General features: G+C 46.6%; 1 protein-coding gene across 1 annotated transcript; it reads right to left on the bottom strand.

Moving 5' to 3' along the window:
* Positions 1–345: 345 nt before the first annotated feature.
* LOC125507400 (protein app1-like) lies at positions 346–16445 on the bottom strand. Its single transcript, XM_048671979.1, has 2 exons — positions 16295–16445; positions 346–656 (listed from the first exon to the last, which is right to left on the bottom strand). The coding sequence occupies exons 1-2, from the start codon at positions 16443–16445 to the stop codon at positions 346–348; spliced, it is 462 nt and encodes a 153-aa protein (XP_048527936.1).
* Between the last annotated feature and the right edge of the window lie 848 nt (positions 16446–17293).

Raw genomic sequence — 17293 nt, 5'->3', positions numbered from 1 at the left:
AAGAACATGATCGGGGGGCGTCGAAGATACGCACCCAGATTGGCATGTGCACGACCTCCACATCCCCTGGCCTTGCGCCTCCATCCACAACCACCATTAGCAATATTCCTTTATTAGTAGGTATAGGCATAAAGGTATAAATAACATGTAAATAAATTAAAATGCTGCGTATATACTAGGACAAGAACACCCCTTCAATATCAACACACAATAACTAACGACTGAATTGAAATGTAAAGCAAACAATACAAATACTTCACATGAGCAACAAAGTGATGTAGCCACTGGAACAAGGGAGCATGTGACCGTCGACATGGTGCATGCGTCACCATGCACGTGGCACTCCTAAGTTGATGGAGGTGGCGCCAGGAATGGCATAGGCACGTTGACGGTCGGGATAGAAGGCATCGACGGCAGTGTCATCTTGGGCATGGAAGGAATGGCGGACATCGGCGGCATCGTCACCTTAGGCACAACGACGGCGGGCATCGGTGCCATGGTCACCTTAGGCACGATGATGGCCGGCATTAGGGGCATCGTCACCTTGGGCACCGCAGGAACAGCTGGCATGGGAGGCAGTGTCACCCGCGGCACGGTGGGCACAGTCAACATAGGTGGCACAGTAAAGGCCGGCACCGTCGGCACAGCCGGCATCGGTGGTAGCGTGGGCATGGTCGGTGACGGAGTCCTGGATTAGGGGGTGATACGTCTCCAACGTATCTATAATTTTTGATTGCTCCATGCTATATTATCTACTGTTTTGGACTATATTGGGCTTTATTTTCCACTTTTTTATTATTTTTGGGACTAACCTATTAACCGGAGGCCCAGCCCAGAATTGCTGTTTTTTGCCTATTTCAGTGTTTCGAAGAAACGGAATATCAAACGGAGTCCAAACGGAATGAAACCTTCGGAAACGTGATTTTCTCACCGAACGTGATCCAAGAGACTTTGACCCTACGCCAAGGCATCAGAGAGGCGGTCACGAGGGTGGGGGGCGCGCCCCTGCCTCATGGGCCCCTCAGAGCTCCACCGATGTACTCCTTCCTCCTATATATACCTACGTACCCCCAAACGAACAGATACGGAGCCAAAAACCTAATTCCACCGCCACAACTTTCTGTATCCATGAGATCCCATCTTGGGGCCTGTTCCGGAGCTCCGCCGGAGAGGGCCGTCATCACGGAGGGCTTCTACATCATCATAGCCTCTCCGATGAAGTGTGAGTAGTTTACCTCAGACCTTCGGGTCCATAGTTAGTAGCTAGATGGCTTCTTCTCTCTTTTTGGATCTCAATAAAAAGTTCTCCCCCTCTCTTGTGGAGTTCTATTCGATGTAATCTTCTTTTTGCGGTGTGTTTGTTGAGACCGATGAATTGTGGGTTTATGATCAAGTCTATCTATGAATAATATTTGAATCTTCTCTGAATTCTTTTATGTATGATTGGTTATCTTTTCAAGTCTCTTTGAATTATCCGTTTGGTTTGGCCAACTAGATTGGTAGTTCTTGCCATGGGAGAAGTGCTTAGCTTTGGGTTCGATCTTGCGGTGTCCTTTCCCAGTGACAGAAGGGGCAGCAAGGCACGTATTGCATCGTTGCCATCGAGGATAACAAGATGGGGTTTATTTCATATTGCATGAATTTATCTCCCTACATCATGTCATCTTTCTTAAGGCGTTACTCTGTTTTTAACTTAATACTCTAGATGCATGCTGGATAGCGGTCGATGAGTGGAGTAATAGTAGTAGATGCAGAATCGTTTCGGTCTACTTGTCACAGACGTGATGCCTATATACATGATCATGCCTAGATATTCTCATAACTGTGCTCAATTCTGTCAATTGCTCAACAATAATTTGTTCACCCATCGTAGAATACTTATGCTCTTGAGAGAAGCCACTAGTGAAACCTATGGCCCCCAGGTCTATTCTCATCATATCAATCTCCATTACTTTAATCCTGCTTTGCTTTTTACTTTGCCTTTACTTTTTACTTTGCATCTTTATACCAAAAATATTATATCTATCAGATCTCACTCTCGTAAGTGACCGTGAAGGGATTGACAACCCCTAATCGCGTTGGTTGCGAGTAGCTATCGTTTTGTGCAGGTACGAGGGACTTGAGCGTGGCCTCCAACTGGATTGATACCTTGGTTCTCAAAAACTGAGGGAAATACTTACGCTACTCTTCTGCATCATCCCTTCCTCTTCGGGGAAAACCAATGCAAGCTCAAGAGGTAGCAAGAAGGATTTATGGCGCCGTTGCCTGGGAGTCTACGCAAAAAGTCAACATACCAAGTACCCATCACAATCCTTATCTCTCGAATTACATTATTTTCCACTTGCCTCTCGTTTTCCTCTCCCCCACTTCACCCTTGCCGTTTTATTCGCCCTCTCTCTCTCTCTATCCTCCCTCTCTATTTGCCTCTTTTGCCCGTTTACTCTTGTTTGCTCGTGTGCTAGTTTGTTTGCTTGTCGTCATGGCTAGTCTCATATCTTCTCCGTTGTCTCCCGAGAGTGAAGTTCTAAATTTTAAACAAAGGGGGGAGAAAATCTAAGAGATGCTTGGTATAGAATTTGCAATGCTCAAAATAGATCTACCAGGAAGCAATCCACCTTAGTTCTTCTCCGCAATTTTTATGTAGGTGTTAATCCTTGGTATAGATATATCGTCGATACCATTGCCGGAGGGAACTTCTTGGGTAGCCATACTTTTGATTCTTATAATGCTATGTTAGATTTATTTGGCTCACCACCTCTTTTGGTTAATGGAACCATGTTAACTTTGGAGCATGTTATGCAAAGACTTGAAATTATTGAAAACAAAGTTGCTATTATTGAATTAATTGAAAATCTAGATAAAAATATCCACAATAAAATTACTCAATATGGATATAAGGTAGGAATGACTTTGAAAAATATTAAGGAAAAGGAACCCATAGTTAATGAGAAGATGAACTTAGATTCTACTAGAATTGGTAAACTTGAGGGTATCATTACAAACTTGGGAACCGCTTTTTCTTCCATAAAGAATACTCCAAGTCCTCATACTAAAATTGCCAAGCTTATGTATGTTCCTAAAAATAAGGGTGAATCATCTAAGGAAACTGCGGATCTTAAATCTATAAGTATTCCTCCCAATCTTTTTGATATCATTAAGGAACCAATTGCTACAAACAAATTTTTCAATCTTGTGCCTAAAAGTTTAATAATCACTAGAAATAAAGAAATTCCTAAGGGAAACAGATGCCTCATCAAAGAATTGCCTACCAAAGATGGCAATACCTAGATCTATCCTTGCTTTTATGCCTAGCTAGGGGCGTTAAACGATAGCGCTTGTTGGGAGGCAACCCAATTTTATTTTTATTCCTTGCTTTTTGCTCCTGCTTAGTAATAAATAAATTATTTAGCCTCTGTTTTGGTTGTGTTTTTTTGTGTTTAATTAGTGTTTGTGCCAAGTAGAACCGTTGGGAAGACTTGGGGAAAGTCTTGTTGAACTTGCTGTAAAAAACAGAAACTTTAGCGCTCACGAGAACTGCTGTCATTTTTATTTGAAGAGTGCTATTTAGTTAATTCTTTTTGAAGATGATTAATAGATAAATTCCTCACTTCCAAAGCAATTTATTTTAGAATTTTTGGGGTTCCAGATCTTGCGCTAGCTACACATTACTACAGACTGTTCTGTTTTTGACAGATTCTGTTTTTCGTGTGTTGTTTGCTTATTTTGATGAATCTATGGCTAGTAAAATAGTTTATAATCCATAGAGAAGTTGGAATACAGTAGGTTTAACACCAATATAAATAAATAATGAGTTCATTACAGTACCTTGAAGTGGTCTTTTGTTTTCTTTCGCTAACGGAGCTCACGAGTTTTCTACTTTAAGTTTTGTGTTGTGAAGTTTTCAAGTTTTGGGAGAATTCTTTTGATGGATTATGGAACAAGGAGTGGCAAGAGCCTAAGCTTGGGGATGACCATGGAACCCCCAAGATAAACCAAGGACACCAAAAAGTCAAAGCTTGGGGATTCCCCGGAAGGCATCCCCTCTTTCGTCCACTTCCATCGGTAACTTACTTGGAGCTATATTTTTATTCACCAACATGATATGTGTTTTGCTTGGAGCGTCTTGTATTATTTGTGTCTTTGTGATTTAGTATGCCACAATCATCCTTTCTGTACACACCTTTTGAGAGAGCCATACATGAATTAAAATTTGATAGAATACTCTATGTGCTTCACTTATATCTTTTGAGCTATGTAGTTTTGCTCTATGTGCTTCACTTAGATCTTTTAGAGCACGGTGGTGGATTTGTTTTAAAGAAACTATTGATCTCTCATGCTTCACTTAAATTATTTTGAGAGTCTCTTAATAGCATGGTAATTTGCTTAATAATAATATGCTTGGTATTCAAGATTTGTGAAACTTTCTTTTGAGTGTGTTGAATACTAAGAAAAGATTGAAACATGATAATTGTTTTGAGATATGGAGGTGATAATATTAAAGTCATGCTAGTTGAGTAGTTGTGAATTCAAAGAATACTTGTGTTAAAGTTTGTGATTCCCGTAGCATGCACGTATGGTGAACCGTTATGTGATGAAGTCGGAGCATGATTTATTTATTGATTGTCTTCCTTATGAGTGGCGGTCAGGGACGAGCGATGGTCTTTTCCTACCAATCTATCCCCCTAGGATCATGCGCGTAATACTTTGCTTTGAGAACTTCTAGATTTTTGCAATAATTATATGAGTTCTTTGTGACTAATGTTGAGTCCATGGATTATACACACTCTCACCCTTCCACCTTTGCTAGCCTCTCTAATACCGCGCACCTTTCGCCGGTATCATACACCCACCACATACTTTCCTAAAAACAGCCACCATACCTACCTATCATGGCATTTCCATAGCCATTCCGAGATATATTGCCATGCAACTTTCTACCGTTCCGTTTATCATGACACATTCATCATTGTCATATTGCATATCCCGGTACACTGCCGGATGCATTCATATAGAGTCATATTTTGTTCTAAGTATCGAGTTGTAATTGTTGAGTTGTAAGAAAAATAAAAGTGTGATGATCATCATTATTAGAGCATTGTCCCAAGTGAGGAAAGAATGATGGAAACTATGATTCCCCCATAAGTCGGGATGAGACTCCGGATGAAAAATAAATAAAAGAGGCCAAAGAAGCCCAAATAAAAAAAGAGGCCATAAAAAAAGAGAAAAGGCCCAAATAAAAAAAATAAAAATAAAAATAAAAAAATGAGAGAAAAAGAGAGAAGGGACAATGTTACTATCCTTTTACCACACTTGTGCTTCAAAGTAGCACCATGATCTGCATAGTAGAGAGTCTCTCATGTTATCACTTTCATATACTAGTGGGAATTTTACATTATAGAACTTGGCTTGTATATTCCAATGATGGGCTTCCTCAAATTGCCCTAGGTCTTCATGATCAAGCAACTTGGATGCACACCCACTTAGTTTCCTTTTTGAGTTTTCATATACTTATAGCTCTAGTGCATCCGTTGCATGGCAATCCCTACTCACTCACATTGATATCTATTGATGGGCATCTCCATAGCCCATTGATACGCCTAGTTGATGTGAGACTATCTTCTCCTTTTTGTCTTCTCCACAACCACCATTCTGTTCCACCTATAGTGCTATATCCATGGCTCACGCTCATGTATTGCGTGAAGATTGAAAAAGTTTTGAAAAAGTTAGAGTATGAAACAATTGCTTGGCTTGTCATCGGGGTTGTGCATGATTTAAATACTTTGTGTGGTGAAGATAGAGCATAGCCAGACTCTATGATTTTGTAGGGATAACTTTCTTTGGCCATGTTATTTTGAGAAGACATAATTGCTTTGTTAGTATGCTTGAAGTATTATTATTTTTATGTCAATATGAACTTTTGTCTTGAATCTTTCGAATCTGAATATTCATATTACAATTAAGAAGATTTGCATTGAAATTATGCCAAGTAGCACTCCGCATCAAAAATTCTCTTTTTATCACTTACCTACTCGAGGACGAGCAGGAATTAAGCTTGGGGATGCCTGATACGTCTCCAACGTATCTATAATTTTTGATTGCTCCATGCTATATTATCTACTATTTTGGACTATATTGGGCTTTATTTTCCACTTTTATATTATTTTTGGGACTAACCTATTAACCAGAGGCCCAGCCCAGAATTGCTGTTTTTTGCCTATTTCAGTGTTTCGAAGAAACGGAATATCAAACAGAGTCCAAACGGAATGAAACCTTCGGAAACGTGATTTTCTCACCGAACGTGATCCAGGAGACTTGGACCCTACGCCAAGGCATCAGAGAGGCGGTCACGAGGGTGGCCCCCCCAGGGTGCGCCCCCTGCCTCGTGGGCCCCTCGGAGGTCCACTGACGTACTCCTTCCTCCTATATATACCTACGTACCCCCAAACGAACAGATATGGAGCCAAAAACCTAATTCCACCACCGGAACTTTCTGTATCCACGAGATCCCATCTTGGGGCCTGTTCCGGAGCTCCGCCGGAGAGGGCCGTCATCACGGAGGGCTTTTACATCATCATAGCCTCTCCGATGAAGTGTGAGTAGTTTACCTCAGACCTTCGGGTCCATAGTTAGTAGCTAGATGGCTTATTCTCTCTTTTTGGATCTCAATACAAAGTTCTCCCCCTCTCTTGTGGAGATCTATTCGATGTAATCTTCTTTTTGCGGTGTGTTTGTTGAGACCGATGAATTGTGGGTTTATGATCAAGTCTATCTATGAATAATATTTGAATCTTCTCTAAATTCGTTTATGTATGATTGGTTATCTTTGCAAGTCTCTTCGAATTATCCGTTTGGTTTGGCCAACTAGATTGCTAGTTCTTGCCATGGGAGAAGTGCTTAGCTTTGGGTTCAATCTTGCGGTGTCCTTTCCCAGTGACAGAAGGGGCAGCAAGGCACGTATTGCATCATTGCCATCGAGGATAACAAGATGGGGTTTATTTCATATTGCATGAATTTATCTCTCTACATCATGTCATCTTGCTTAAGGCGTTACTCTGTTTTTAACTTAATACTCTAGATGCATGCTGGATAGCGATCGATGAGTGGAGTAATAGTAGTAGATGCAGAATCGTTTCGGTCTACTTGTCACGGACGTGATGCCTATATACATGATCATGCCTAGATATTCTCATAACTATGCTCAATTCTGTCAATTGCTCAACAGTAATTTGTTCACCCACCGTAGAATACTTATGCTCTTGAGAGAAGCCACTAGTGAAACCTATGGCCCCCGGGTCTATTCTCATCATATCAGTCTCGATCACTTTAATTTTGATTTGCTTTTTTACTTTGCTTTACTTTTTACTTTGCATCTTTATACCAAAAGTACCAAAAATATTATATCTATCAGATCTCACTCTCGTAAGTGACCATGAAGGGATTGACAACCCCTAATCGTGTTGGTTGCGAGTAGCTATCGTTTTGTGCAGGTACGAGGGACTTGAGCGTGGCTTCCTACTCGATTGATACCTTGGTTCTCAAAAACTGAGGGAAATACTTACGCTACTCTGCTGCATCATCCCTTCCTCTTCGGGGAAAACCAACGCAAGCTCAAAAGGTAGCAGGGGATATCCGGACAGCCGGACTATATCCTTTGGCTGGACTGTTGGACTATGAAGATACAAGATTGAAGACTTCGTCCCGTGTTCGGATGGGACTCTCCTTGGCATGGAAGGCAAGCATGGCAGTACAGATATGTAGATCTACTTCCTTGTAACCGACTCTGTGTAACCCTAGCACCCTCCGGTGTCTATATAAACCGGAGGGTTTAGTCCGTAGGACCAACAACAATAATCATACCATAGGCTAGCTTCTAGGGTTTAGCCTCTTCGATCTCGTGGTAGATCAACTCTTGTAATACTCATATTATCAAGAACAATTAAGCAGGACATAGGGTATTACCTCCATCAAGAGGGCCCGAAACTGGGTAAACATCGTGTCCCCCGCCTCCTGTTACCATCCTCCTAGACGCGTAGTTCGGGACCCCCTACCCGACATTGGTGCTTTCATTGAGAGTTCCTCTGTGTCGTCATCATTAGGCTTGATGGCTCCTTCAATCATTCATAGCGATGCAGTCCAGGGTGAGACTTTTCTTCCCAGACAGATCTTTGTATTCGGCGGCTTCGCACTGCGGGCCAACTCGCTTGGCCATCTGGAGCAGATCGAGAGCTACGCCCCTGTCCATTAGGTCAGATTTGGAAACTTGAACTACACAGCCGACATCCACGGAGACTTGATCTTCGACGAATTCGAGCCCTTGCCGAGTGCGCCGCACGGTCACGATGAGCATGATTTAGCTCTACCATCGAACAGTGTTCAGGAGATCGCACCGGCGACCGCTCTGACCCTCAATTCGGAGCCAGTTGCGCCATCCAAGGACGGGTGGACAGACCCCGCCACGGAGGCCGCATCATCAGCGGCGATCGAGCCAAATACCGACCTTACCCTTCATGGGAGCCGTGATGCCGAACTGTCGGATTCTTCCCCGGCCATGGACTCCGAACCGCCTGCGCCCGTGCCTATCGAATCCAACTGGGTGCCGGTCAGGGAGTTCACCTCCGCAGATATCTTTCAGCACTCGCCCTTTGGCGACATACTGAACTCATTAATGTCTCTCTCCTTGTCAGGAGAGTCCTGGCCGAACTATGGCCGGCCAGATCGGGATGCGGACGACGAAGAAATTCGCTGCCCACCCACCACCCACTTAGTAGCCAATGTCGATGATTTGACCGACATGCTCGCCTTCGACTCCGAAGACATCGACGGTATGGATGACGATGCAGGAGACGAACAGGAGCCACCGCCCACAGGGCACTGGACGCCCACTTCATCATATGATGTATACATGGTGGACACACCCAAAGAAAATAACGACGAGGAATGGAAGGACGCAGCAAAGGATCGTTCCCTCGAGAAGCAGTCAAAGCGGCGGCGTAAGCGCCGCTCCAAATCCCGCCTCGGCAGAAACAACGATCATATAGACCCAGCGATAGAGCAGGGTGAGCCAGCGGACGACAAACATGGCATTGAACCACCTTCCGACCACGGCAACACGAAGAATCAAACCGAACAACCCGACTCCGACGAAGATAACAGTCCGGATGACATCACACCGGATAGGCACCCGGAGCAACAGAATACCCATCAAAGGCTTGTTGCCACTGCGAGGAGTCTGAAAAAGCAGAAGCAAAGGCTCAGGGCTGCACAAGACACACTCAGAATTAGATGGAGTGAAGTACTCAACACTGCAGTAAAGTACGGCGGCAGTCGCCACACAAAGAGCTACCCAAAGCGAAAGCTGCTACCTGAATTCGATGAGGAGGCCTTAGATCCCCCGCAATCAAAAAACAAAACAGCCATCCAATCGGATAGACGACCTCGTGGCCAACATAGAGCGGCAAACGACGCCGCACACAAGCCAGTACGCGATCCACGTGAGGGCTCGCATCAAAAGGACGACGCAACCAGATCCATCTACGGGCCAAGCAAGCACGCTCCAGCACACAATGCAACAGAACAAAAATCCGAACACCACGGTACACCCAAATACAGGGGTGCCGCACACCCCCTATGTTTCACCGATGAGGTGCTGGACCATGACTTTCCAGAGGGATTCAAACCGTAAACATAGAGGCATACGATGAAATGACAGACCCTGGGGTCTGGATTGAGGACTACATCCTCCATATCCACATAGCTCGAGGAGACGATCTCCACGCCATCAAGTACTTACCCCTCAAGCTCAAAGGGCCAGCTCGGCACTGGCTTAAAAGCCTCCCCGAAAACTCCATTGGAAGCTGGGAAGAGCTCAAAGACGCTTTTCGGGCAAATTTTCAAGGGACCTATGTCCGACCACCGGATGCAGACGATTTAAGTCATATAACTCAACAGCTCGGAGAGTCAGCCCGAAAGCTTTGGAACAGGTTTCTCACTAAAAAGAACCAAATAGTCGACTGTCCGGACGCCGAAGCCTTAGCAGCTTTCAAGCACAACGTTCGAGACGAATGGCTTGCCAGACACCTCGGCCAACAAAAGCCGAGAACAATGGCAACATTAACAAGCCTCATGACCCGCTTTTGCGCGGGCGAGGACAGCTGGTTAGCTCGATGCAGCACCAGCGACCCAAGTACATCCAAAGTCAGGGACGGAAACGGGAAGCCACGACGCAGCAAAAACAAGCGCCGGAATAAAGAAGACAGCCCTAAGAACATGGCGGTAAACACCGAATTCAGAAGCTCTTGGCCAGGTCAGCAAAAGCTGCCCTCCAAAGGCAACAGAGACGAACTGTCCAGCCTGAACAAGATTCTGGACAAACTATGTCAGATCCACAACACCCCCGATAAACCTGCAAATCATACCCATAGAGAATGTTGGGTCTTCAAGCAGTCCGGCAAACTCAACGCCGAACACAAGGGGCGGGATACACCAAGCGAGGACGAGGACAAGCCTCACAAGGAAAGCACTGGGGAACAGAAGAAATTCCCACCAAAAGTCAAAACAGTAAACGTGTTACACGTGATGAAGGGGAGAAACAAAGCGGTACTCCTAGAGACAAATGGCCCAGGGCCTATCACCGCAGAGTTCTGCCACTGGTCGTCCAAACCGATCACCTTTGACCATCGGGATTACTCGGCAAGTATCCGGCATGCAGGATTGGCTGCCTTGGTGTTAGACCCGATAATTCACGGATACCACTTCACATGAGTCCTGATGGACGGCGGCAATAGTTTAAACCTGATATATCAGGACACAATCCGCAAAATGGGGATAGACCCAACAAAAATCAGCCATAGCAATACTACCTTTAAAGGAGTATCGCCAGGCCCAGAAGCCCATTGTACGGGCTCCCTGCTACTAGAGGTTATATTCGGCTTTCCCGATAACTTCCGCAATGAAAAGTTAACCTTCCACATCGCTCCGTTCCAAACTGCCTATCAAGCACTACTCGGACGCGAAGCTTTCGCTCGCTTTAACGCAATACCACATTACGCTTCTCTCATGCTTAAGATGCCCGGTCCACGTGGCGTCATTACAGTAAATGGAAATATTGAGCGCTGCTTGCGCGCGAAAGACCGTGTGGCCGCCTTGGCACACTAGACAGCCTCACCAACTAGAGCATCTGACAGGTCGTTAAGACCACGGACACGGTTAGACGAGTCCAGTGTAGCTATATATAATTGATACATGTTTGATGGCTATACCCCTATAACAATACAAGGGGCTCAACGTGTGTAAACAAGTGACAATTATGCTCAACTTTACTTATCTTGAACTGTACATGGTTTATTTAGTATAACCTACCTTTTGCATGACAACTTTTCAGCTAAGTTCCTCTCTTTTATAGATGACCATCGTGCTACACCCGTCTAGGATACAACACAATGGAGACACAGGCGCAGACGTGCAGCAGGGACCCGTTCCAAGGATTCCTTTTAGATTAAGACCCTGCGTAAACCTTTTTTACTGTCTCTTGTTGATACACATCCCCCGGATTCTCAGTACAACTAAGAAGGAAGCTGACGTATTGGCATGTGGCCACATCAGAATATTGCACGTACCTGGACACCAGGGGCTTATTACAAAGGGCACTGTTTAGCCCGGTTTACATCATAAAGACCGAATACCTTAGGGAGTGTTCGGCGTCGCGAGTTTGGCCTTATATGCATCAGCTCTGAATCATGTCTTTGGTCAAATGTTGGGTTTGCCCGGCTCCTGTGTTTTGCTTCCTTACGTTCCGCTCTATCGGCTTGGGCAGCACCAGGAGAACTACTGCGATTGTGCCCTGGTTCATCCGGACGAGCACCTCAGTAGAGAAAGCCGAAAACTGACTGTCATGATATAGCGTGAGACTGGTCAACCACTCGATGACCTAGCGGAATCTTCGGGATTCCTCCGCCTTAACGAAGGGTCGTTTCCCGGCCAAGCATGTACGCACCCGAATTCGGATGAGCGTAGAGCCATCAGGGGCTATATAGTAGCCCCACTGTCAAACTTCTCTGGCTAAGTGAAAGTGTTAAAGCATTATAGTCCGATTGCCTAGTTCGCTGCGCTATCACCTCCTTAATGGACCAAGACGTTGGATCAAGTGTGAACATGCGTCTTCTGCGAGCACCCTCGCATTATATGCGTGGGGGCTGAAGCCGACGACTGCCATCTTTCAGGTTATATACATAAATGGCCGCACAGGAGGCATCATAATACTTTCGGGAAAAAGTATAAAAACAGCCTTGATAAACTCAATAAAACATTGTTTTTCAATGGGAATACATGTCATTAGAACATAATATTCTTCGAGCACTGCGCTTATATCGAACGAGCGCCCTCAAGAACTTCTCGAAAGTAGTGCTTGGCAGGTACTCGGCTCTCGTCCGAATCTTGGGCTACAATGGCGGTGGCCTCCATCTCCGCCCAGTATGTCTTCACATGGGCAAGGGCCATCCACGCACCCTCTACGCACGCCGACCTCTTCATCGCGTTGATGTGCGGCACCGCACCAAGGAACTGTTGCACCAAACTAAAATAACTATTCAGCTTTGGCCTTTCCAGCCAAAGATGATCCACAACAGACCTCATGGCGAGTCCGGACAATCTATACAGCTCAGCCCATTCGGCCAACCGATCAGTCAATGGAAGCGGACGCTCTGGAACGTTAAATTGTGACCATAATAACTTTTCCACTTCATGATCTTTTTGATCTCGGAAGTATTCGGCCGCATCGGCAGCACTCGCCGCTAAGTCCAGATATGCGTCCGTAGAACTCCACAGCCAATCCAAAGGGGCGTACCGAGGATCTCCAAACTTCATCCGCAGCATAAAGGGCTTCCTAGCCACGATATCCCCGGCTTGACGCAGGTCCTCCTTCATCGCTCTCATTGCAGAGCGGGTGTCTTTGGTCGCCATCGTGGCCTTCTCCAGGTCTGTCCTCTTCGCTCGATCTTCCTTTTCAAGAAGCTCATAACGGTCAGCGGCGTTCTTCAATTCCACAGCCATCCTGGCTATTTCCTCCTTACTTTGGCAGTGAGCAGCCTGTTCGGCTTTCAGCTCCTCGATTGCCTTTAGGGTAGCCGCATCGCTTTTCCTGGCTTGTTCTTTGGTTCGAGCAAGTTCTGCCCGAAGGTTCTCCACGGTCGCAGCTTCATCTGCATTCACACACATGTTATAGATACTGGCATCATGCTCCTCTTCCCATGTGTCACTGGAGGAATCACATACCCTGTGCCTCGTCAAGCCACTTGTTGACAAGTACGATGTCGGCGTCTGCCACGTCAATCTGCCGCTTTAGCTCGGCAAACTCATCAGTCCGGCTGGCCACCGGACCCTCCGCCACCTGCATATTAAGGCGGCACGATTATTCCTGGGACTATGATCCTTTGTGCACTGTCGTCTTCGACAGCACCCAGAGTCTCAGGGGCTACTATCTACACAGGGCACATCTAAAAATGTGCGATACCGTCAAAAATGTACATCATTTCGTGTACCTCAAAACCCGTCAGTAGACTCATAAAGGCTTCATGCAACCCGCTTTCGGCGGACGAAATCCTTTCAATCACCGTACCCATCAACTTGCGGTGCTCTACTGAGATAGCCGCTTGCTCTAGCAGATCCCTCAGTACGTCCGACCGTACACCATATGGCGCCGGACTCTTTCGATTGCCCTCTTCAGGAGCCGGATACTGAGGACTTCAGGTGGCCATAGGATTACCTTCTGGCCTTGCCGGATCAGGAAAAACCCTCCGCGACGACACCTCGGGGTCGCCCGCCTAATGAGGCAGTATGGCAGGGGGAGGCGTTTCGCTCTCCATCATCTCTGGAAGAAGATCCCCTGAAGACGAGCTCTGCTGAGAAGGGCTAAGATCCGAACTGCAAGATAAATGCTTCGGTTATTTTCCTCAGAAGTAAGGCGAGATATTTTCACTATTAAGTACCATTTTACTTACAGCTCGGTGGAGGGCTGATCCCCTTAAGGGCATAGTGTGGCTGGGATATCCCCCAGGGCAGGACCCTCCGGCGAAGATTTCTTCCCCCGTTTGGAGACATTGGTCTCCGGGTCCTCAGAGGCGTTCCTCTTCCTTCCCTGGGGAGAGGAAGTTTCAGTTCCCCCTCCCCGGTTAACCTCCTTCGCGGAGGCGCTAGCCTCCTTGTCCCCCCCCCCCTTTATCTTCTCCCGAGGGCGCTTGATAAGGCGCGATCTCTAGCATCCTGGTTAGCACGGGATTTGGTGATGTCTCAGGGAGGGGGGCCGGACACCTGATCAACTTTGCCTTCGCTATCCAATCCTGGTCAAAGAGCGGCTTTTTTAGGGCGACGTTGCGATAAACAAACGGACAGTGTGTTCGGATGCGGGGCTACTTGGGTATCCGGGCGATTGCAGCTCAGACCTGCATCCTCAGTGATGTCCGGACATATTATTTGTGGTCCGAAGAACAATTTGTACATCTCCTCGGGCGTCATGCCAAGGAAGTGTTGAATAGCTCGCGGTCCTTCCGGGTTGAATTCCCACATGCGAAGGGGCCGGCGTTTGCAAGGCTGGACTCGACGAACTAGCATAACTTGCACTACCATAACCAGACTGAAATCTCTCTCAAAGAGATCTCGGATACGGCCTTGCAGTATTGGCACATCCTTGGCTGGACCCCAGCTCAGCCCCCTGCTGATCCATGACGTCAGTTGTGGTGGGGGCCTGAGCGAAAGGTGGGGGCAGCTACCCACTTGGCACTTCGGGGAGCTGTGATGTAGAACCACTCCCACTGCCACAATCCGGACACCTCTAGGAAGCTACCCTCAGGCCATGGAGCGTCAGCAATTTTTCTTATTAAAGTGCCTCTGCACGCTGCGTGCTGCCCATCGATCATCTTCGACTTCACATCGAAGGTCTTGAGCCACAGGCCGAAGTGAGGGGTAATGCGGAGGAAGGCCTCACATACGACACTAAATGACGAAATGTGAAGAAGGGAATCCGAGGCCAGATCGTGAAAATCTAGCCCATAATAGAACATAAGACCCCTAACAAAGGGATCCAGAGCGAGGCCTAGTCCTCGGAGGAAGTGGGAGACGAACATGACGCTCTCGTTGGGTTCGGGAGTAGGGACGACCTGCCCTCGGGCAGGCAGCTGATGCGAAAGTTCGGCGGTCAGATATCTGGCCTCTCTCAACCTCTTGATGTCCTCCTCCGTGACGGAGGAAGGCATCCACCAACCTTGAAGGTTGGATCCGGACATAGTTGAAGGTTTGAAACACCTGACCTGAGTTTTGGGTGTTAGAACTCGAGGCGGGGAAGGATTTGATTGAGCACGAGAGGGAAAAAAGAAAAAGCCTTGTCCCCTTTATAAAGAGGGTGAATGTCAAGCGTCCTCCTCGTGGCCATTTGGGACTTGACTAAGATTTAGGAGTCTTACCAATAGGCACGGTTGGGTTACTCACGTCCGTATTGATGAGAATCCCGTAATAAAGGAGACACGATCTCTGCTTCGACAAGACGTGCCAAGGAAACAGCCTCGCCAAACACGCTGAGATTGGTTATGAAAAACGATTCGAATAAAGACCTGGCTGTGGTGTGATGTCACACTACGGGTACGTCAGCATATTAGATTTATGGAAATATTACTCTCTCTACGGTGGTATGTGGAACTTGTTTTGCAGAGCCGGACACGATCCTCATGTTCAAAATCTTCTATAAAGTATTCGGAGTTGGAACCCGTCTTGCAATGCCGAAGACAATCTGCGCGCCGGACTCATCGTCATTGAAGCCTGGTTCAGGGGCTACTGAGGGAGTCCTGGATTAGGGGGTATCCGGACAGCCGGACTATATCCTTTGGCCGGACTGTTGGACTATGAAGATACAAGATTGAAGACTTCGTCCCGTGTCCGGATGGGACTCTGCTTGGCGTGGAAGGCAAGCTTGGCAGTATGGATATGTAGATCTCCTTCCTTGTAACCGACTCTGTGTAACCCTAACCCCCTCCGGTGTCTATATAAACCGGAGGGTTTAGTCCGTAGGACCAACAACAACAATCATACCATAGGCTAGCTTCTAGGGTTTAGCCTCTTCGATCTCGTGGTAGATCAACTCTTGTACTACTCATATCATCAAGAACAATCAAGCAGGACGTAGGGTATTACTTCCATCAAGAAAGCCCGAACCTGGGTAAAGATCGTGTCCCCCGCCTCCTATTACCATCCGCCTAGACGCACAATTCGGGACTCCCTACCCGAGATCCGCCGGTTTTGACACCGACAATCGGCACGGCCGGGAGGCCAGGGACAGCTGCCGCAGCAGGTAGGGCAGCCGTCGGGGTGGTGTCGGCCAAGTGCCGAGCGGCATGGCACATTGTGCTGGCGAGGAGCGTGCACGCCATGATCATGGCCAGGAATCTCGTGGTGGAGGCCATGGCTAGCTCCTAGCTAGAGTTTCTCTCAGATGGTTTTATTGCGAAGGGACTGCGAGATGTCTCTGATCTGTTGGGATGCAAGGACAGGGGTCGATGCCTGGAACTTATAGCCCAGGTGATGGATGGCCTAATTGATTAGATTGGTTGTTGGCCAGACTCGCCATGGTAGGCAACACAACTTTCTCCGGAACCATAGTTGGTAACCATAACGTATTCCCTCCATTCTAAAATATAGTGCGTCCGCGTTTCCCGAGGTCCAACTTTGACCATAAATTTAATCAAAAAGACTAACTGCGGCGGGAGAAAAAATTATATAATTGAAAACTTATTTCGAATACGAATTCACTGATATAATATTTGCTCCCGCCGCAATCAGTCTTGGTAGTTAAATTTACGGTCAAAGTTGAAGCACGGGGATAGAGGAAGCACTACATTGTGGAATGGATTGAGTATTACGTTAGTCAGAAGTGACAAGATGTTTACATGATCGAGCAGAAAATTAGTTGTAGCGGTCGATCGACGTGGATGCGATGGATGCATGGATGCCTCAAATTTCTGTGTTTAGGTGAGGAGCTGGTGCTGCACTCTTTCTTCACGATAAACAAGTATTTCAAACACAGGGGGATGTGTGCCCACCCCATTGTGAAATCGAATAAGAAAGGGCGTGGCAGCAGCCTGATTGATTTTGAATAGTTAATCCGTGGCAAACTTCAAATATTCAGTGAATATCGTTAACAAATTTCAGTGGCATTCGTGTTATAATTACATGGTGCTCGGTAAATCGACACATGCCTCGGATTTTTCTAGCACATGGCTTTTAGAGTGGGTTGTTTGTGTAGTCTTTAAGG

The sequence above is a fragment of the Triticum urartu genome, chromosome 5 (genome assembly GCF_003073215.2).
Source record: "Triticum urartu cultivar G1812 chromosome 5, Tu2.1, whole genome shotgun sequence".
NCBI lineage: Eukaryota > Viridiplantae > Streptophyta > Magnoliopsida > Poales > Poaceae > Triticum > Triticum urartu.
The sequence above is the reverse complement of the archived record's forward strand: the minus strand, read 5'-3'. Positions and strand labels throughout refer to the sequence as shown.